Source organism: Sciurus vulgaris (assembly GCF_902686455.1).
Source record: "Sciurus vulgaris genome assembly, chromosome: 16".
Lineage (NCBI taxonomy): Eukaryota > Metazoa > Chordata > Mammalia > Rodentia > Sciuridae > Sciurus > Sciurus vulgaris.
The window spans coordinates 15,489,738-15,512,274 of NC_136477.1; the positions used below are offsets into that span (position 1 = coordinate 15,489,738).

Below are 22,537 nucleotides of genomic sequence, written 5' to 3' on the forward strand. Positions count from 1 at the left end.
CACTTCATCCCAAGAAGGGTGAGTACAGCATAATAAGATAGAGAAATAAAGGCATCGCCTTCACATAAATTTTATTACATTGTATTATATAAATTTTATTATTGTTTCTAATCTCTTACTGTGCCTAATTTGCAAATTAAACTTTATCACAGGCATGTACATATAGAAAAAAAACATAGTATATATTGGGTTTGGTACTATCTGAGGTTTAGGACCTCCACTAGAGTTCTTGGAATGTATCTCCCGTGGATAAAGGGAGACTACTGTAATATTTTGTGTGTACTCTCAATGAGCAGATATGACCAGGTTACAAAGAACAGAAGCAAATAAAATGGACATGGTACTCATCCAAGATATCACAGTCTATTCTGGAAGAAAGTTTCAAATCAATAACTTAAACAGAGGGACTGAGAGAACCTCAAGTGAATTCAACCAGAGTCTGTTGAATTAGACTGTTTGAAAAAGGAAAGTTATTCATTCGATGCTTGTGACCCCATTTCGAGGACGAAGGAGCAGGAGAGGCCCACTGAGTGTAGTAAGAAGCAGGTGCCAGCTCTGGAAAGGCAGGGACAAGTTCTGTTTATCCCTCATTAGGTTACCTGGGTTAGCGAGGACCAGAAGGGTCTCTTGCCACTTACGGTTCAGGAGCGGGTCCTGGATCACGAGTCAATCAGGGCCTCGGGGGCGGGGCTGTGTAAACTGTCCAATCAGGAGCGCCCGCAAGGGGCGGGGTAGACGCAGCACAAACCTTGTGCGGGGGTCGTTTATGCGCAGCCGCAGTAGGCGTCTGGCCGCCGCTCCCGCGAGGCGCCTAGCGGCTCAGCCTTTGTTGGACTGTGATCTCCGCTGACCTCAGGAGCCGCAGGGAGGACGCGGGAGACCTCGGAAGCCGGGAAATGGTGAGTGCGGGGGCGGAGGGGGAAGGAGGGCGGGTTGATTCGGCGGAAACCCACAGTAGGGACCGGCCTCTCGGTCTCGGCGCGGAGTCGGCGGCCGACCATGGCTGGCGCCGCTTGGCTCGCGGTCACCGGCCGGTGGGGTTGGGGGCGGCCGCGACGCCGGACTGGGGCTGGACAGCCGGCCGCGCGGCCCTGCGCCTGCCGGGACTGTGGTGGCGGAGGCGGGTGTGTGTGTGTGTGTATGTGGTGTGGGGTCCCCCGTCCCTTTCTCCCCTGGGAGGATCTGATTTGTGTGCGAGTGTGTGTGTGTGTGTATGTGTGTGTATGGTGTGGGATCCCTGCCCCTTTCTCCCCTGGGAGGCTCTGATTTGTGTGTGTGTGTGTAGGGTTTGTGTGGAGAAGCTGTGGTGTGTGGGATCCCTGCCCCTTTCTCCCCTGGGAGGCTCTGATTTGTGTGCGAGTGTGTGTGTGTGTGTGTATGTGTGTGTATGGTGTGGGATCCCTGCCCCTTTCTCCCCTGGGAGGCTCTGATTTGTGTGTGCGTGTAGGGTTTGTGTGGAGGAGCTGTGGTGTGTGGGATCCCTGCCCCTTTCTCCCCTGGGAGGCTCTGATTTGTGTGTGTGTGTAGGGTTTGTGTGGAGGAGCTGTGGTGTGTGGGATCACTACCCCTTTCTCCCCTGGGAGGCTCTGATTTGTGTGTGTGTGTGTAGGGTTTGTGTGGAGGAGCTGTGGTGTGTGGGATCACTACCCCTTTCTCCCCTGGGAGGATCTGATTTGTGTGTGTGTGTAGGGTCTGTGTGGAGGAGCTGTGGTGTGTGGGATCACTACCCCTTTCTCCCCTGGGAGGATCTGATTTGTGTGTGTGTGTAGGGTCTGTGTGGAGGAGCTGTGGTGTGTGGGATCACTACCCCTTTCTCCCCTGGGAGGATCTGATTTGTGTGTGTGTGTAGGGTCTGTGTGGAGGAGCTGTGGTGTGTGGGATCACTACCCCTTTCTCCCCTGGGAGGATCTGATTTGTGTGTGTGTGTAGGGTCTGTGTGGAGGAGCTGTGGTGTGTGGGATCACTACCCCTTTCTCCCCTGGGAGGATCTGATTTGTGTGTGTGGGAGGGGCTTCCATCCCTTTCTTCCCTGGGAGGATCTGATTCCCCCTGAATTTTCCAAATATTTGGAAGCAGTGCCTCAAATCCACAGCCCTGTCTTCTCAGCGTAGCTCTTCCCAGGTTTTTAAGTCTGTTTGCCGTTGCTCATAACTCAATACCATAGTCTGGGTAATTTATAAAGAAAAGCTTATATTTAGTTCATGGTTCTAGTCCAAGGTTGAGAGGTGCCATCTGGTGTTTGCTGGCAGAGCTGAGGTAGGTGTAGGGTGTCACGTGTCCAGAGAAAGGGAGTGCTGGAGAGGCTTAGCCAAACTGGCTCTCATAGATACTTAAAATAACCCATTAATCCATTAATCCATGGATGCATTAATCCATTCATGAGGCTTGGGCTTAATCATCTCCTAAAGATCCTGCTTGTTGATATTCTCATAACAGAAATTAAATTTCTGCATAAGTTTCAGAGGCAACAAGCCAGGGCTGGCAATAAATCCCTCAATTTCTAGGTCTCCCTCTGCTCCACATTCCCAAATGCTAGTTTCCATGAAATTCACAATGTTTTGAAGGTTTTATCCCCTATGCTTCATTTCATTCAGCTTCAGTGTTATAATTGTCATTTCAACAGACCAATAGATGCCTCTTTTTAAAAGATAGTTGTTTGCAAACATTTCACATGAGAAGAGAATAATTACTTGACACTCTAAAAAAATCTTTTTACCTCTCAGAACTCTCACCTTCTTTGAGTACAGACTTCAGAATGTCTTTTGCTTGAGGTTCCCTTTGGGAAATTTTTCAAGGTAATGTGTCTTTAGTCCACTCTCCTATCTTTTCATGGTCCTGGGTTTCAGAACTCTCTGTGGTTGATCCAGGATGCCTGTTGCAGCAAAGTCTCTTGGAGTGTTTTGAGAATATCCACTCCTAGGTTATCTCCTTCCAGAAGACAGCTGAGGTATGGGGGTTGGAGCCATTGATGGGAGCAGATGGATGCCCTGTGGGAGAGAGGAGTCTCTTCATATGCCCTCATTTAAATGGCTAAGCCTTTGGGACATTAGGATTTTCTTTACCCAACCAGGTCTCCATTCCTTGAAGACATATTGGTTGGCCCACTTATCAGATGCTGGTGCTGAGGGGACTTGGTAGAAATGATTCTTGCCCTCTGGATTCCTTTAGACTTGTGAAGGGATAAAACTATCCCAAAGTCTGGGTGAGGTGGCATATGCCTGTAATCCCAGTGGCTCCAGAGACTGAGACATGTCGGAGGATTACAAGTTCAAAGCCAGCTTCTGCAAAAGCAAGGTGCTAAGCAATTCAATGAGACCCTGTCTCTAAATAAAATACAAACTAGGGCTGGCGATGTTGCTCATCCCCAGTGGTCGAATGCCCCTGAATTCAATCCCTGGTAACTCCGCCACCCCAAAATGAGGGGAAAGTGGGGAGGACACATAGAAATAGAGGAAAGATCTTAGAGCAGAGGGAGGAAGGATGGGGAAAGGGAGGAAATGTAGAATGACATTGACAAAATTATGCTATGTTCATATGTGACTATACCACAGTGAATTCTACCTTGATGCATATCTGTAAAGCATCAATTTAAAAAATAATAGAAGGAAGACCAGTAGAGTAGTGGAAGGCGGATAAGGGAGGGAAAGAGGAATCACTGGAACTGAGATGGAGCAAGTTGCATTCCATGCATGTATGATTATGTCAAAATAAACCTTACTGTTTTGTTTAACTATAGTGCACTAATAAAAACTTTTTTTTTTTTTTTTTTCAAAAAAAAAGGTCATTTTACCATTTTAAAAAATATGTGGGTATCTTTCTGGGCTCTCTGTCATATTCTGTTGGTCTAGTCTTTATGCCATCACCACATTGTTTTTATTACTCTACCACCGAATAAGAATTTGAGGATTTTGGTACCAATATTCATAAGGGACATTTGACTGTAGCTTTTGTTATTATTGTTGTTGCTATGGTTAGCCTTATTTTGGCCTTGTAGGATAAATTTGGAAATGTTATCCTTCAATTTTTTTTGATGACTTTGAGGAGGATTGATGATTATTCTTAAATGTTTGGTAGATTTTTCCAGTGAAACTATTTGGTCCAAGACTTTGTTGGAGGCAGGTTGGGGTTGATTACTACATCAATCTCCTTGTTAGTTTTAGGTCTGCACATATTTTGTTATTTTTTCATGACCCAGTCTCAGTAGTTATGTGTTTCTAGACATTGTTTACACTTCTTTCATGTTACCCCATTTATTGGTGTGCCCCTTCAGACTTCTTAAATAAGGCATGAGGCATGCAATTCTATCAATTTTATTCTACTGCTGTTATACAGGAACCCTACAGATGTCGTGATAAACTACAGAGGAAGGCAGAGCATTGCACTGATGTGTTTTGACCTCATTTTTAGGATGCCTGTGTCCCTGGGTTGTCACTTCCATGAGAACTCTTCATCCTTACCTCTTAGTTGAGGCGGGAAGGTTACCGAGAGTGGGTATTACACTTGCCCCAGAGGTTTGGCTCTTGCTGTGATTTGGATAGAGTTTGAGTGTCCTCCAAGGCTTCATGTGTTGAAATTTAACCCCTACTCTTAGGAATTAAGAGGATAGACACTTAATCTCACTGGGGTATTTAGAGTTAGAAACTTTTGGAGGTGATTAGGTAATAAGAATAGAGCCCCCATGATTGAATTCTGTTGATTTTTTTAATCAGAGGGAGAGAGAGCAGAACACACACACACACACACACACACACACACACACACACACACACCTGCATCTACACCTTGTCTCTTGCTGTGTGATCCTCTGCACTGTCTCAAGACTCTGCCTGTGAGAAGGCCGTCACCAGATGTAGGCTCTTGGCTTTGTACCCTCAGAACTGTGAGCCAAAAGAAGCCTCTTTTTTTTTTTTTTAAATAAAGTAGCCTGCCTACAGTAATACCCTGCAGTGATACCCTTATAGTAACATAAAACCCTGGAAATATCCCAGTTGATAAGGCCTTAGAGAAATTGTTTTGAAGACTGGAAAGAAGAACACATTTCTATGGGCATATTTCAAAATGACTACTTTTATTTTCCTCCTGCTCAAAGTAGGAAACAGTTTTTATTTGACCATCACAATGAGAACTGGTAATATTTCTGGAAGAGAAAAGTCATAAATGAAGGGGGACTTCCTAAGAATGGGCCCCCTCTACTTTTTCCCTCTCAGACTTGTACCCATTCAATTCAGGCTTCAGCAATTAATCAATTATGGTTTAGTTCAGGTTTTCATTGTTCTTGTTTTCTTGTTCTCCCCCCACCTCTTTTTTATATTTTTTACCCTCTGAAATGCTTCACAGAAGTTTCTACTTACAGGTTTTTGTTCCAGTAAGATATAATTCTCTTATTAGTTACATTGGTGGGTTCCTTTCCAAAATCCAGATTCTGGATGCTATCAAAGGTCAGATAATACCAGAAAAATGAGAAGTTACACTCCATTTATGTATGATGTATCAAAATGCATTCTACTGTCATGTATAACTAATTAGAATAAATAAAAAAAGGTCCAATATTGTAAACAGACTGTTCTAAGGATATGCCATCTCAGGACTGCAGATGGTAGGCCCTTCAGTACACTGACAACTTTGCCATGACAGGGACTTCAGGTCCTCTGTTCAAAGAGACTTAAGGGTGATCCAAGCTGTATATCTTACTCCCTGAATTCATCAATGAGAGATGTGTTCCTATGCTGTTGCTTTATGCATAGCTCAAGTTTGTCACCACAATTGCTGTATGGAAGGATGTGAGGGTGAATAAAGGGTAAATCTGATTACCAAGTCATAGAATACATATTTTGAGTTCACAACATCATTTGGACTATTATGAGTTCAGTGTAGATCAACAGTGTTGAGTCTCACCCTTCCTTCACTAAACATATGTGGAATGTTTTAGGACCTAATGACCTTTGAGGATGTGGCAGTGAACTTCACCCTGGAGGAGTGGGCTTTGCTGGATCATTCCCAAAAGGATCTTTACAGAGAAGTGATGCTGGAAACCTTCAGGAACCTAACCTCTGTAGGTAAGGATGGCATCTTTTCCTCACTTTATCAGTTAGAGAATAAGTGTTTCTTGCTCATCAGTGCTCTTTGGTGATTTGTAATATAGAAAAGATTTATGTTGGTGAATAAGTCAAACATGGTCACAGTATTATGAATAAAGAATCTAACAATCTTTTTATAATGTAATAACTCAATTTTTTTTTTTTTTAAGTTTGATTGATTTTTGAGATGGGGGTACTGTTAGGTTGCCCAGGCTGGTCTTGAACTCCTGAGCTCCTGGGATTCTTCCACCTCAGCATCTTGAGTAACTGGGACTATAAGCATTCACCACCATGTATGACTCATAATGATTTTTCTGTATCTACATTTTAGGAATACAATGGGAAGACCAGAATATTGATGATGAGTACAAAATTTTTAGAAGAAATCTAAGGTAATTTATAAACACAAGAGAAAGTGATGTCCCTGGAGAATCTTAGAATGACAACAAATTTTAAAAATGAGGAATTCAATTTCAAATTTATTTATTCTTATAAAATTTTTTCTAAAACTTAAATATGACATAGATATGTTTGCAAAATAGTTCACTTGAAAACAGTATTAAGAAATCCAGTGTGAGTATTACTGTTTCATAGGAGTTACGGTCCAGCCATCTTGCAGAACCTTCAGTCTATTCATGCCCAGAAGATTCAGGCAGGGCATAAAACCTGTATTTTCACTGATAATGTTAAAAATGTAAATCCAGTATCTGTAAGTAAATATAAAATTATTAATAAACCTTCAGTAATGTGCTTCTCATTTTTTGCAGAAATCAAGTGATTGAGAAACTCTGTGAATATAAAGAAGGTAATCCATGTGAAGAAATCTTCAGCCAGATTTCAGATCACATTGTGAACAAGAAAACACATTCATTAAAACCATGTGAAAGCCTCGTGTGTGAAGTGGCCATTGGTCATTCATCCCTTAATAGGCATATCACATCTGACTTTGGACATAGACTATATGAGTATCAGGAAAAACCCTCTGAACATGAAGAACATGATGAAGTCTTTAGCTGGCCCAATTTCATTCAAAACTATGAAAGAACTCACACTGGGGAGAAACCCTATGAATGTAAGCAATGTGGGAAAACCTTCAGGAGTTCCAGTTATGTTCAGGTACATGAAAGAACTCACAATGGAGTGAAACCCTATGAATGTAAGCAATGTGGGAAAGCCTTCAGGAGTTCCAGTTATGTTCAAATACATGAAAGAACTCACAATGGAGTGAAACCCTATGAATGTAAACAGTGTGGGAAAGCTTTCAGTTGTTCCAGTTATATTCGAATACATGAAAGAACTCACACTGGAGAGAAACCCTATGAATGTAAGCAGTGTGGGAAAATGTTCACTTATCTCCAAAGTGTTCGAAGACACATGATAATGCACAGTGGAGATGGACCATATAAATGTGAGGTATGTGGGAAAGCATTTCATTATCCCAGTTTATTTCGTATACATGAAAGAACTCACACTGGAGAAAAACCGTATGAATGTAAACAATGTGGTAAAGCCTTTAAGTGCCCCAGTTCTGTTCGAAATCATGAAACAACTCACTCTGGTGAGAAACCCTATGAATGTAAGCAGTGTGGGAAAGCCTTCAGTTGTCCCAGTTACATTCGAATGCATGTAAGAACACATGCTGGAGAGAAACCTTATGAATGTAAGGAATGTGGGAAAATATTCACTTGTCTCAAAAGTGTTCGAAGACACATGATAACACACAGTGGAGACAGACCTTATAAATGTAAGCAATGTGGGAAAGCCTTCAGTAGTTCCAGTTATGTTAGAATACATGAAAGAACTCACACTGGAGAGAAACCCTATGAGTGTAAGCAGTGTGGGAAAGCCTTAAGTAGTTCTAATTCCTTTCGAAGACATGAAAGAACTCATACTGGAGAGAAACCTTATGAATGTAGTGAATGTGGGAAAGCCTTCAAGTGTCCCAGTTCCTTGTATAAACATGGAAAGATTCACAGTGGAGAATAATTGTACAAGTATAAGACATGATAACAAGTCTTCTGTTGTTTCCATGAACACATGGAAGAACTTAATACTGTACAGAAACCTTGTGGACGTAAAGAATGTTGGAAAATATGCTCTTGTTCCAGTTCCTTTCATGAGAAAGAAAGAACTGATCCTGGGGAGAAATCCTACCTAAGGAATTCAGGAACGCTGATAATCACACAGCCTTTCTAGCACACACAAGAATGCATAGTGGAGAGAACTGCTATGAATGGAAAGAGTATGGAAAAGCTTTTAATCCTCACAGTCCAATTTGAAGAACACACAGGGAGAGAAACCTCCTGAATATAAACAGTGTGCAAATGTCTTCAGTTGATTTACATCCTAACTGCATGTAAAAATGCACACTGGGGCTGGGGATGTAGCTCAGTGGTAGAGCACTTGCCTAAGCCCTGGGTTTGATCCCCAAACTGAAAAAACAAACAAACCAAGAAATTTTCAATTTAACCAACATTTTCAAGGTTTTGCAGAAAACCCCACTGTTTTGACATTCTATAAATCTAAGAAATATGAAATGCTTGATGCAAACTAACATGGGTATATTGCTCACCAGAATCCACAATTTGAAGGAAATGTTATAAAAGCTGTACATATATTATCTTTGTCAGTGACTTTCTCTTAAAGTGGATCTTTCTGCTATGGATTTCTAAATCTTACTCTCACAAAGAAACATTGAACTGAGATAATTCTGTAAGTACCCTTGAATTAATGCATTTAATAGGTATTGTTTTTTCTCTTATGTCAGTTAATAAATTTATCTCATTTTATGTGTAAGTTTGTAAGCTTCCTGAATGAATTGAAATGTAGTTCTATTATGCAGTAGGTCTGATTTTTTATGTAGTTTTAAATTATTCTCTGGTTAATAGGACATTGAAAAATTAGTCTGTTAAAAGTTGAGTGTTTTGTATTCTGGTGTTTGTTGAATTGGTCTTATTATATCATTCAGGCTGGTCTTCAAACTCTTGGGCTCAAGGGTTCTTCCAGCCTTAGACTTCTGAGTAGCTGGGACTATAGGCAATCACCACTATGCCCACAATTATTGAGATTTTGTCGCTGGCAGGTTTGGGATATCCCATTTCTATTATGTATATTCTACCCTTTATTATGGGGGAAAATGTGGTACAATGAAGTTCATTCTATCTTCATTGCTAATAAATAGTTGGCATAAATTTGTAAATATGTCAAGTTTATTATATAGTTCTGTGTGAATTTAACCTGTTACCCTTTACTCTGTTATTTTTTCTGACTTAGTTGGATGATTGACTTTGGGTTAAGGAGAAAGGACAATAAAAAACCTAGAGTGGGAGAATAATTTTTCTGGATTGAGTTATGTCAGTGTGAGAAATGTTGGGAACTAGTATTTTCCAGAATCCCTTTCCTTTATGGTTCTATGTTAGAACACACTAATAGACTGAGAGACTAATAAGTCATGTTTTGGAGACATCATACCCGGAGACAGTTGTGTTAGGTCATACAGACACCTTCTTCTGTTCCCTTCCCTGACTTTTTAGCTTGTCAGTCAATGATATCCCCCCAAACTACCACCTACTATCGGACTTCCATTTTCTCAGTCTTGTAGGTTTTCACAGATGTCTCTAGAAGTTCCACATTACAGGTATATCCACAGTTTGGATTTTCCTGCAAGCCCTAATGTGTGCACCAGTCAGTTCAGACTGTCACTGTTGGGAATATTCTCTGATACTCTGACTCCCTGTCCGTAGATACAGTCTAATCTAATCACATGGACCTTATAGTGATTCTCTGATTCAACTTCTTTCCATTCTCTGACTCACCAGTGTAGCCTCCTGTCTGTGGGTGATGGGGAAAGAGAACAGATCCTACTTAATGGATGGGTTTTCCCCTCTTCTCTCTCTTGCTTCTCTTCTCTCCTTATCTTTATCCCATTCACTTGCAAATCCAAGGTCTCAGGAGATCTCAAGTTGCTGTTGGAGTTTTCTCCTAGGGCAAAAATGATGCTCCAAGCAGAACACTGAAGACCATGGCCACAGGAGGCCTGGTGAGCAGGTTCTTGTAGGCCTGCCTTTCCAGGTGCAGCCCTGAGAATTGCTGAAAAGGGCTGAGGTGGGGCTGAGCAGAGGAGGGGCTGTGCTGCAACCTGAGCCGTTCAGGGGCAACCAAGAGAAAAGTTGAAGCAGGGCTGAGCTCTGTGGCACAGCTTGTATCTTAACTGCTTGGGAAACTGAAGCAGGAGAATGGAAAGTTGGAGGCCCACCTGATCAACTTAGTGAGATTGTCTCAAGATTTAAAAGGGACTGTGTATGTAGCTCAGTGGTAGAGCACTTGCCTAGCATTTGAGAGGTCCTGTGCTCAATCCCCAGTACAAAAACGTGGGAGCAGGGAGCAAGCCAGGCTGAGCCAAGAGTAGCCTGGGGGATGCAAGGCTGAGGTCCGGAATCTGGAGGTACCAGAACCAGTCTGAAGGAGCAGAGATTGGAGACGGGGGTGGGTGAGTTGGGCTGGTCCTTGAGAGGCCGAGACTGACCCAAAAGGGGATGGAAGTCAGACAACTGGGTGAACGGGGAGAGTCCAGTTGGAGTTTAGGGACAATATGAGAATGAGATAGGTAGAGCTGAGTTCAGGGAGGAGGGTTGAGCTGTTAGATGGGCTGGGAGGGATCTCAGAGAGGAGGGAGAGTCCCTGGAGCTGGGCTGACCAAAAAGGGGTTTGCCTTGTCAAGGAGAATAGGAATGCTTTGTGGGCAGGTGGGGCTAAGCCAAGAAGGGGCTTAGGCTGGGGCTGGAGCTGAGCTAGAAGGGGCAGAACGGCAGAGCTGCAGGGCTGAGGGGCACCCTAGCATCCACAGTCCTAGCCCTGCTAGCCCAGCAACAACTGAAATAAACCTAGGAAAGCGTCTGATAGCACTCTCCCTCCGAGCACCTGGGTAAACATGGACCAGATCAGAAGTGAGAGCTAGGGATATGAAGGCCTGGTGGAAGTCGGGGGATAGGGAATTGGAGAGGGACTTGGGGAAAACCAGGTGAGCTGAAGTCCTCAGGTGCTTGAGGGTAAAAGTCTGGCAAGAAATCCAGGAAGTAATAGGAGTTAGATCAAGAAAAGTTCTCAGGATAGGGAGGAGACAGACACAACCTGGGGACCTGTACTGCACAAATATTCTGGCTAGGTTGTTGGCAAGGAACTGATAATGAGAAACCTCTATTTTATAGGAGACTCAGCTTAGAGGGGTGAGTCCAAGACTTCTAGTCCACACCCCATGCCCTGTGGGGGCACCTGGCAGGTGACTGGGACAGAGGAGAGGTCAAGGATCAGGGTGGGAACCAGACATTATAGTTTGAAGGTATCACAGGCCAGCTGTGGACACTTGAGTGAAGACAGTGGTAAGTGCATGAGGGTGGATGTAGCTGAGTGGAAACTGATAAGATAAAGACCAAGTGGGGTGACCTGTGTAGGAACCAGGTAAAGGTGTGATAGGAGGACCCTCACCTACATGGAGCATTGCCTCACTCACTTCTGGGAGCTGTAAGTTTTGTTCCCATTCTGCATGTGAAGGTGTCCAGGTGAGGGACTGTTACTCCCCATTCCTATCTCAGTGCACAGGTGGAACACAGAGGAAGTGGAGGTATGGCTATAAGGAGGGATGTCCAGGTTGATGTGCTGATCCCCATCTACCAAATGGATCTGGTGGAGGGGCCAGGTTGGGAGTCTGAGATATCATGATATAAATGTAGTTGTTATCTGCATTGTAGTTTCCTGTCATGGGCTCAGTCTGGCTTAGGTTCCAGGGAGGTGGGTAGTCTCCCCTGAAGAGAGGTGGACTAGGGTCTGTCAAGCCAGGGGATTGGCCACCTTATTCCTTCCTACCTCTTTCCTCCAATACTCATTTTCACCACATGCCTCTGCCACTGTCTAGACTCAATCTTGCCACCTCCCTCCAACCTCATGTCCTCTCTGAAATTTATCAGCTGTTGTTACCTGTGTAGAAACATCTGTCTCTGCATCTTAACAGAGCAACTGATGACTTCCTTTCTTCGGCCATCACTCCCCCTGATGAAGGTGATCCCCACCTAAGCTGGCCTCCTTTTCATTGTACAGCCACCAGCCTGTAGCCACAGCCCTTTGGCAGCCACAAGTATATTAGTTCAGTGCCTTAAAACTGATGTGTTGCCTTCACCTAGCAAAGCCTTCGAGGCAGGACTTCCCTGGGCTATGTGGACACAACTCTTGCTGTGGAGTTTTTAAAGATTATAGTCATACCATCCTTATCTACAGATGAGCATTCTGTGGTTTCAGGTACCATGATCAACCATGGTCTGAAAATAGTACATGGAAATTTTCAGAAATGACATTCATAAATTTTAAATTGCGTGCTATTCTGAGTAGCTTGATGAACTCCTGTGCTATCCTGTGCCATCTCACTTCATCTCATCAGGTAGTTATTGTGTGATGTCACATCAGTAGAAGGGTCACTACAGAATAATGTGGCACACTGAGAAAGGGACCACATTATGAGATTCATTACGGTGTATTGTTATAATGGTTTTATTTTATTATTAAGTGTTTTTAATCTCTTACTGTGCCTAATTTGTAAATGAAACTTTATCACAGGTTTGTACACATAAGAAAAAATATAGTATGTAGGGTTAAGTACTATCCATTGTTTTGGGCATCCACTGGGGAACATATCCTCTTGGATAAAGGGAGCCCTACTACATTTATTTCTTATTGTAGAAAAACACACTGCTCATGTTAGACTGGCTGGTATCACCAGGACAATGGGGATAAGATAGAAGTAGATCAAGGAGAGAGGCAGGACTGTATAGTTTGACCAGAAGACACGGAGCATATACATTGTCCAAGAGAAACCACTTTTACACTCCCAGCTCTACACTGCCCTAGTCCTGGGGAGTCTTCAACTCTGCCTTTACCTCAGAACGAAGCCCTGGCTTCCCGCTCTGGGTTCCTCCAGCTCCTGGTCTTCTTCCTACAGTGCCTTTGTCTATGCCTGACTCCTCATTGGATTGAGTGTTCTTGAGACAGGGAAAAAGTCTGGCTTATCTGAAATCACTCAGACTGGAACAGAGAGTGAGTTTGGAATGAATGAATGAGTGCTGTAGACATGGGAAGAGGAATGCACAGTTGGAATCAGAAGGGACTTGGTTGACGGATGAAGCAGCTATGTGCTGCATGTTCTCCATGCACCGGACTTGACAATGTGTCATAGTGGAAACTGAGAGTAACTTGTCCAACTTCACAAAGTTGTCTCCAGATTCAGAGTGTTGTAGATAGTTAAGGAGACGGTCACGCAGATAGGAAGAGAGACAACCAGGTGCCAATTGGATGATGCCTTGGTGGCAGCCAGGACTGTGCAGACCTACTATGGTTCCTATGCCTGATTACTACTACTTTCTCAGCCTCAAGTTTCTACTTTTGTAAAGTCAGTGAGGTTGACCAGAGGACTACTCTTAGATGTCAGGTCATGTTATGATTCTTTTTGTCATCTTAAGTGTCCAAGGGACTAGACTCCGGATTTGGGAGGACAAGGTCAGGTCTGTCAGTCTTGAGCCAAGGAAGGGATCTTTCTTCAACGTAACGTGATTTGTGTCTTTTTACAGAAACACAGGGGAACTGGCATCACTCATGATCTCAAGATGGTTAGGATGTTCCTCCACAGTTACTAGAACTACATGCTATAGGGTGAATACCTGCAGAACTTGTCTATGAGAAGCAGCAAGGCTCCTGCCACAGCCAGTCCCACTCCACCCCTGTGCCTCAGCCTTGGGTCCTTTTTCTCTCTGGCCTGAGTGCCAGAAGCATCAATAAAGGATAAGTTCATGGAGGCCAGCATTCTTGTGTTCACTCTTAGGTCCTTTCCATGTTCCTCCTGAGCTGAGGGAACATACTGTTGATGAATAGCTAACTTCTGTCTTCTGAAAAATCCAATCCAGAGCACAATAAAGCTACCTGAAAAACAGAGCAAAGGAATGGCCACAGCTGCCTCATTCCAAAGAGAATTTGGCTTAAACCTTCTAGATGCCCCAACCTTTTACCTGGGCTCCTACTGGCCCCAAAGTGATGACACTCGGGATCATCAAGACCCCTCACAGCATATCCCCAGTATGTATTTCCAGGTTTCCCTCTCCATACCTTTTCTCAAACTGTTCCCTCTGCCAAGAATGCTGTTCCAATATGTCCTGGGGAACTCTTTGTCCTTCGAAGTCCTCCAAGTAAATTGCCACTTCTTCAGTGAATCTAGTCAGATTCATACTTCTGTGTTCTTATAGCACCTTGTCCTCATTTTCTCATAGAGTCAACAATGTCAGTTTCATGCTCATTCGACATGGAAATATTCTGGGTGCTTAGATTCAGCAGTGATTAAGAAGAAAGGAGTTCTTTGTACTATGCTTCTCATTGTTCAGTTTTGGAAGCTCTCCTGTAATCAAGAGATGACAGAGTGGTCAGAGTTGTAATAAGAGAGGCCCAGGCATCTCTGGGAGCTAAGTGTAGTTCTAAGAGCTAGCTAGGGGCTTAGAGAAAGTGTCTGGAGGGAGTGATGGGTAAAGTGAGACCTGAAATGCGTGCACTTGTGATTCAGGTGAAACAGGCAGTTGGATGAGTTTCCCGGTAGAAGTAACAGCAAGTGCGAAGCCTCAGGGTGATAAGTCTGGTGTGTTTGGGACAATGGGATGTCCACTGAGCCCTGGCTGAGGAAGTCTTGATGAAGGCAGACAGGTTAGAGTTCAAGAGCACCGATGACCAGGAAGTCCACTTGAAAAGTTTGTCCTTAGGGCAGTAGGAAACCCTAAAAATTTTTAAATGCATGCAGAAAGAAGCTTCATGATACCTCATGGGTATTTGAGTTATTTCTAATTTGGAGTTCTCATGAATGCCTACTATGTATCCTTAGAAGGTAATCTTTATGGGCTCTTTTGGGTCTGCACCTGGGAATGTAATTGCTGGGTCACAGGAGAGGCCTCCATCAGCTCGCATAGACATTGCCAAATGTGTTTCCAAAATATAACAGTGGGTTGGTTTTAAGCATAAGTGACCAAGTATAGAGGATATAGACAGTTCTCTGACTGTTATGAGGAGGACAGACTACAGAGGACAGTGTGGACTTGGGGGTACCCAGAAAAGGTGGCAGTGGTGGAGATAGTTCCTGAGATGGGCTGAGTGGTTGAATTTGGGACTGACTGCAGAGGTGGAATGGATAGTGTTAACATAGCACATGGAGGGAAAGAAAAAGTGAACTGGTTTTACCCACCACCTTCTGACACCACTCTGTAGGTTCTTTCCACACCTAAAACCAGTTGTCTATGTCTCCAAACACCAAGTGGGTGTCCAGCAATTCCATTGAATTCTGAAAATTCACAGTGAGAAGCTGCAGAGCACTGAATAGTGGGAGCCCCATGTGCAGATAGGGTTGGAAGTTCTGTACTTTCTGAGGTGGTGACTTTGGTTATCTTGGGGCCATTCTTTTGGGCAGTGTTTTGGTTTTGGCATGCACAGAGATGCTGGAGTCTACCTGTAACTTGTATAGATGAAGAAATTCTCTGAAGGTCAGGCTTAGAGAAAGATTCATTTAGGTAGTCTTCTGGAGAAAGGATTTCTGATGGGCTGTTTACTTAGATAAGAACCTTTGTGAGACTTCAATTAAGAGTTTCCCTCTGGGGAATATTAAGGTATTGAAGGAGGGAGAGTTTTTACATTGAGAGGAGGGGATAGCAAGGCATAGTGAACTCCCAGAGTTAAACCTGTGGGTGTCCCTGCTTCTTCTCCAGTACTGATCCATCCTGGGGCTCTATTTCAGCATTCAGCCTGACCCTGGAGCTTGGCCATAAGTTTGGCCATATGTGAGATTTTCTTGAGATGTTGGGTAAAGGAAACTGCTTGTCTGACCCAATTCAAAGGTTTGCTTCTCTTCTTGCTTGACTCTTGTGTTAGCGTTTTGTCTGTGGCCAAAACACTGAATAAAAACAACTTAGAGAAGGAAAAGTTTATTTTGGTTCAGAGTTTAAGAGGTTTAATCCAAGGAGAGACAGAATATCACTGCTGAAGGGTGTGGTTGAAAAACCTTGCTCTATTCATAGGGGACTGAAAGCAGAGAGAAAAAGGGGAAGGGGCTCAGACAAGAACCCTTACAGGCCACATACCTAGGGATCCACCCCCTCCAACCACGCCCCACTTACCTACAATTACTACTTGTCGAATCAAACTAGGATGGACTGAGATTAGGTCACAGCTCTCACAATGTAATCATTTCGCTTCCGAATATTACTGCATTAACACAGGAGCTTTGGGGCACATCTCTTGTTCAAACCATAACAACTCCTTGTAGAATATTGCTACTAGATAACTCCAGTTTCTCCATGCATTAAAAAATTGTATCTCTTATTTGCATATTTTTCTTTTGTTGGTTGAAAATGGATAGATTGAGAAACTGTGAGAAAGCTTTGATCATTAAAGCCAAGTATTTCACCCCAGATTCCTCCACTGCGACAACATCAGGTCCTCCCTCCTGTTTCAGCCTGACCTAACCACCCCTCCTACTCTGAGGTCATGGGTTATCTCCGTGGACACTGAATCTGGAATTCCTTGAGCACGCTTATGACCCCATTTCCAGGAGTAAGATGCAAAAAGAGGCCGCTGAGTTGCAATTAAGAAGCGGTTGACCGCTCCGGAAAGCCAGGAGCAAGCTCTACGCATTCTCGGGCTGGGCCACGTCTGTGTCTGGGGAGGAAGAAAGGCCGGGTAAGTGTTGTAGCCAGAATCTGTCATTTTGCTCATCTCTGCCAAGTGAGGGGATCCCTTCGGTCACTCGGGTTCTAGGGAGCGGGTCCCGTATCACTAGCCAATCAGAGGCGCGGGGTCGTACGACCTGTCCAATCAGGAGCGCCGGCGGCGGGAGGGGCGGATCCATGCCGGAAGGGTCTTCCTCTCGGCGCCGGGGTATTCCGCAGGCGGTCAGCTATTTTGAAAGGAACCAGGGGCCTCAACCTCCGTTTTGTGACGCCCACTGACGCCAGTTACTGTGGGGAGGACTCCGGGCGACCCCGGAAGCCGGAAATGGTCAGTGTTGGGGAGAGGTAAGGGGTGGGGAAAGGGGCGGCCGCTGGGACCGGCGGTGGCGGGACCCGGCCTCCCCACGTTGGCTCCGATCCTGCGAGTGAGTCCGCCGCGGGCGCCGCTCGGCCCTCGGTCCCTCCGGCCGCCTGGAGGTGCTGACCTGGCAGCCGGGGGGCCCCGGTCTCCCCAAACTGGGCGGTGCCGGCGGGAGGCCACTTTATAAGGGAGACGGACATATATAGAAATTAGTATGTTCTTTCACAAACTTAATTCTTTGTTAAATTATTTATCATGAAGTATATTCACAAAAGAATAAATTAAAAGTTTGTGATAAAGTTTGGTAATGATAACAGTATTGTGTGTCTTTGTATCTCCATCCTTGAAATGCTCATCAAGTTCCTAACTAGGCCTTGGGCAGTCATTAGCTTCTCCATTGATTCGCTGCTTGACTCATTCTTGCCCCATGGTGACCACGGTCCTTGGCTACTTTTCCTGTCTTTGCCATATGTGGTTTTTGTTTTTTGTTTGAAAATTATTTCAGTGAAAGACTCCTCTATGAATACATTGGTTGAAGTAGAAGTGAGAATCATAGATGTAGATCAGCCATCAAATATTTATGTACTGGTCACAATTTGGAACCCAATAGCTTTGTTTATTCAAAATAGAAAATATTCTCAGTCTTCTAGTTGTCTAATACAGTCCACCCATTCGTTGCTTCAGTGGACTTATTTCTCATCCTGTTTTCCTAGTTGTTTGGGTAACTTCTTTCAGCATTCCTATAGAGGGTTAACATTATGATCACTGTGGGAATAGAATCAGATAGGTCTCACCTAAGAATATCCTCATAAAACATTGACTATATATGGAAACCACATGACAGGTACCCCAAAGACTACATTAACAGGCTCCAGTACTCTACATTATTGACAAAGCTACTTCATCTCTTATAGGAAAATCAATGTAAGCTCATCTCAGAATACAAAAACTCATTTTTGTTACAAAATAATTATAAAGCTTTGTAGGGTTAGAACTATGTTTGATAATATTTTTCCATTACAAGTGATTCTATCATTGATATCATATTTCCCCAGAGGGGTTAACCTATTGTAATATGCTATAAAATGTTGCTTTCTACTAGTTCCCCAAGCATTTTCTGATTATGGCCATTAACACAATTTGTGACAGTGGTGAATATAGCATATGATAAAGTAGGTATATAAACATGTTTGCAAATGGGTTTAGACCCTTTTGTGATCTCCTAATAGAAAAATCTTCAAGTGACTCAGAACTGACTTAACAGTTTAAAAAATGGTAACAGAGCTTAATGATCAAACACTGTCAAGACTGCATTTTAACACTTCCAGACTCCTACATTAACTTTGTTTCTGTCACTGCCATTATCTTTGAAATGCCTTCCATTCAGCAAAATCAGTTCAAAATCAATTCAGAACAAGTACACCTTCTGTCCCTAACACTCCCCTGTGTGCAGTGATGGGAAACAGTTTTAGTTCTCAGGGGTATCCCTGAGAGACAGGCAGGTATAATGAAATGAACTAGGCTTCTTTGTCTTCTGAAGCCCCAGGTTTTCCCAAGAGACCACCAATATAATAAATATTGGTTCATTAGGCCCGAGGGCTCTTCCACACACAGACCATTTTCAGTAGAGGGTCAGGTGCCAGAGTCTTTCCTCAGCAAAAGGTGAGGCCTTGACCTTGCATCCCCATCTCCTTTTCTCCCAGGGTCTTGCAGTGTGGCAGCTTGTCCAGCAGATGCCCTGGCAGCTGCATTTTCATCAGCCATTCTCTATTCCTGCAGAAGAGTCTTTGAAACAGAGTTAAGTTCTCGCCTGCTTTTGCTGGATGAGTTAAAAAGCACAGGGACCTGAAGAGTTTTCAGCCTTATCTTGTTCAGGAATATAACCAGGACTCAGGATCTGCCCTGATGTCTTTGCCTCCTAACCTATATTGACTATGGTGAGTGAGCCAAGGGCAGCACTGGGCAGCATTCAGGAAAAATGGGAGAAATGAACCAGAGAGGTGCAGAGGGCCTCTAGCTAGAGAGGGCTGGGGCCAGTGCCATCCATTTAGAGAGCAGAAGACGAATGTATTGGTGAGGGTGGGAATGGTTGAAACCTAGATTTGTGGAGAATGGCAGGGGCCCTCATAAAGGGAGGGCTGCTGGATTTCATAGCAGATTGGGAGAAATGAGGGCATCAGCTCCACTCTCCATTATTTGGCGGTCTCTTGGCACTAAACTGGGCGCAGTACCTCCAGACGCTCCAGTCTTATTCTGCATGCCCTTGCCTCCCCTGCTTCCCACTTTCCACCTTGGGCCAGCCTGCCAGCAAGTGCACAGACTCCCTCCTCAGTGTAAAAGCAGGACTGGGAAGGACCACATGTGATTTCTTACCAAGCAGATTCTTTTAGTTTTGTTCCCTTGGAACTTTCAGTTAGTGTTAAAGCAATTCCAAGGAAAAGCTTTATGGGTGCTTTCTTTGCCTCCCTGTCTAACCTAAATCTGAGGGAGGCACCAAACTACTTCCTAATCCATTCCAATGGTTATGGTGTTGGAGCTTTTTCAAGGTTACTTTTCAGTGCTGTGAAAAACAACACATTTGTGTCCTGGTACAAATGCCCAATGCATTTCTGGACATTCATAAAAATGACTGTTATGTAGCTTGCAATAGTTCAAATTGCAGGAAATGGTAGAGGAGTGTATCAGTTGATCCTCCTTTTGTGCATAACTCTGACTTTGCTGTGGTCTTCAACTCTTACATTTTATTTGGCTATTTCCTCAACCCAGGCCATGATTCTTTTTGGTGTTTGGTGTTTTATCTTGACATTAGGTGTGTTTTGGTCATTTTTCAATAATGTGTTTATTCATTTTTATTCTCATTAATCCTTTTATGTTACATATGTTGCAGATATTTTCATCCTTTGTTTTTATGTTTTTCCTCCTATAATTTTCATAGATTCAGATTTCTCTGTTCATTTCTTATGGCTTACTCTTTTTCTTATGAGGAAACTCTCTTTTCTTACATCCCAAAAGATGGATTATAATGACTTCTAAAAGCCTTCAAGTTTTATCTTTCTGGTTACAATTTATAACATGATATTGTCCATGGAGACACAGTGTATGTTTCCATGTGGAAACAGGTTGTGAGTGCCTCTTGTATTAAAGAAATTGTGATTTCTGCCACTGTTGCATAATGCCTTCTCTATCATGACTCAGTTTTCAGTTTACATGTTGAAGACTGTTCTTTTCCCATGATCTGTTTCTTAATAGCTGTGTTAATAGTGAATAGTGTGCAGAGTCTTTTTTGTATGTTAGGTAAGCTTTCACTTTTCTTGTTCCAAAGACTTTAAATATCAGCCAGGCATTGTGGCAAATACCTGTAAGCCCAGTGACTCAGAAGCCTGAGGCAGGAGGATTGCAAGTTTGAGATCAGCCTCAGCAATTTTACAAGGCCCTAAACAATTTAGTAAGACCCAGTCTCAGAATTAAAAGAAAGGAGGTGGGGAAGGGTTGGAGATATGGCTCTGGTAACGTGCCCCTGGGTTCGATTCCTGGTACAAAAAAAAATTTTTTTTTAAACATCTTTAGACATTTTGTTGTCAAGTCAAAAGTTTGTCTTAGAAATTATAGAACTTTGTAGATATGTGTGAGAGGTGAGACAAGAGATGTTAAAGAGAATCTGCCAGACATGCTCATTAGAGATTCATCATCCATAGTGTACTTGGGGGCTTATCGGGTAGGGAACCTGTCAGATACTTGCAAACATTCGCAGAGACAACAGGAGTTAGACAAATATATTGTTGGCAGAAACTGTTTAGGAACACCAAACCACTCTGTACAGCTAGGCTGCTGAGGTCCATCCCAGGAGCAGTTCCCAAACACCAGAAAGGTCAAACTTTGTTCTCAAGCTTTTCTGAGACCATGCAGTCTCAGCACAGATGCTGTTAACTCGCTTGTGAACTTTGAGTAGCAGGACTTTGTTGTGAGAGGGCTGCAGACCCAGTGCACAAAGAGAGGTTGGGTGACTGGGCAGCACAGCAGGTGCTCCTGTTCTGCTGTTGCTTTACTAAAGAGTTCCCATCTAGCATCAGAATTAGTGTGTGAGAGGACGTGGGTATGAACAGAGAGTGAGAGTGTGATGACCAAGACGTGGAATGGACATCTTTTAAATTTTAATTTGTTCTTTTTAATTATACATGATAGTAGACTGTATTTTGACATATTATGCATGCATGGAATATAACTTCCCATTCTTGTGGTTGTACCTGATGGAGAATTATTTGTATGTGAACATAGGAAAGTTATGTCCAATTCATTCTACTCTCTTTCCTATTCCCATCTCCCTTCCCTTCATTCCCCTTTGTCTAACCCAATGAACTTCTGTTCTTCCATCCAGCCCCCCCTTATGTGTATTAGCACCTGCATATCAGAGAAAACATTTGGCCTTTGGTTTGGGGGATTTGCGTATTCCACTTAGCATGATAGTCTCCAGTTCCATTTGCCAGGAAATGCCATAATTTCATTCTTCTTTATGGCTGAGTAATATGGAATGAACATTTAGAGAACACAGCATCATGTGATCTTACTAGGTAGTGAGTATGGATTTCCAGTGATACAAGTCTTACCTTTCCTGGTGGAAATGTGTGGGATGTTTTAGGAGTCAGTGACCTTTGAGGATGTGACTGTGAACTTCACCTGGAGGAGTGGGCTTTGCTGAATCCTTCTCAAAAGAAGCTCTGCAGAGATGTGTTGCAGGAAACCTTCAGGAACCTGGCCTCCCTAGGTAAGGGTGATGTCATTGCCTTACATAATCAATCAGAGAGCAAGTGTTTCTTGCTCATCAATGTTGCTTCATGATTTGGAATAAGGAAAGGAAAACTTTGGACTATACCAGGCATGAACACATTATACCATGAACCTACCTAGGATTTAATAATTTTTCTGTAACATTGTAGTAACTACTGATTTTTTTTTTTTTTTTGGTCTACATTTTAGGAAGAGGACAGGAAGACCACAACTTTAAAAATGGCTACAAAAACTCCAGGAGAAATCTAAGGTAATTTACATTCACAAAAGAAAGTAATGTCTGTCCCTCAAGAATCTTGGAGTGACAGGAAATTTTAAAAATGAGCAAATGATAAAAATAATTTAGCTTCAAGTTGATTTGATCTCAAAATATGTTTTAAAATGCATACAGAACATCCATAATTGAAAAATCCAAAATAAAAAATGTTCCAATGTTGAAAATATCTGGGATACCAACAGGCACAACTGATATTTTTCTGATGTTGTAATGTATATGAACTTTGTTCTGTGCACAATATTATTAAAATTGTTGTATGAAATTACCCTCAGGCGTGGGTGTAAGGTGTATATGACAG

The 22,537-nt window shown here is 43.1% G+C and overlaps 1 protein-coding gene and 1 long non-coding RNA gene across 5 annotated transcripts; one reads left to right on the forward strand and one right to left on the reverse strand.

The window, feature by feature from the left end:
* The first annotated feature begins 785 nt into the window (after positions 1-785).
* LOC306646928 (uncharacterized protein) lies at positions 786-22,212 on the forward strand. Of its 4 annotated transcripts, XR_013760001.1 has the most exons (7): positions 786-899; positions 5,930-6,056; positions 6,409-6,469; positions 6,845-8,789; positions 16,603-17,144; positions 21,814-21,939; positions 22,152-22,212. XR_013760001.1 is itself a non-coding variant. In XM_079115799.1 (4 exons), exons 1-4 carry the CDS (start codon positions 897-899, stop codon positions 8,061-8,063), a joined length of 1,410 nt encoding a protein of 469 aa, XP_078971925.1. In that variant the 5' UTR covers positions 786-896; the 3' UTR covers positions 8,064-9,247. The 4 variants fall into 4 exon arrangements, 1 of the variants encoding a protein (XP_078971925.1); XR_013760002.1 differs by lacking the exon at positions 16,603-17,144; XR_013760003.1 differs by lacking the exons at positions 16,603-17,144; positions 21,814-21,939 and having other exon boundaries at positions 22,152-22,169.
* LOC306646934 lies at positions 8,836-16,377 on the reverse strand. The gene is made up of 3 exons (XR_013760007.1): positions 16,265-16,377; positions 9,645-14,508; positions 8,836-9,610 (listed from the first exon to the last, which is right to left on the reverse strand). It is a non-coding gene; the product is annotated as an uncharacterized lncRNA (long non-coding RNA).
* Positions 22,213-22,537: the final 325 nt, after the last annotated feature.

Coding starts and splice junctions, on each gene's coding strand:
- LOC306646928 (XM_079115799.1), top strand. Junction 6,057..6,408: donor CAGGAACCTAACCTCTGTAG/GTAAGGATGGCA, acceptor TCTACATTTTAG/GAATACAATGGGAAGACCAG. Junction 6,470..6,844: donor ATTTTTAGAAGAAATCTAAG/GTAATTTATAAA, acceptor CATTTTTTGCAG/AAATCAAGTGATTGAGAAAC.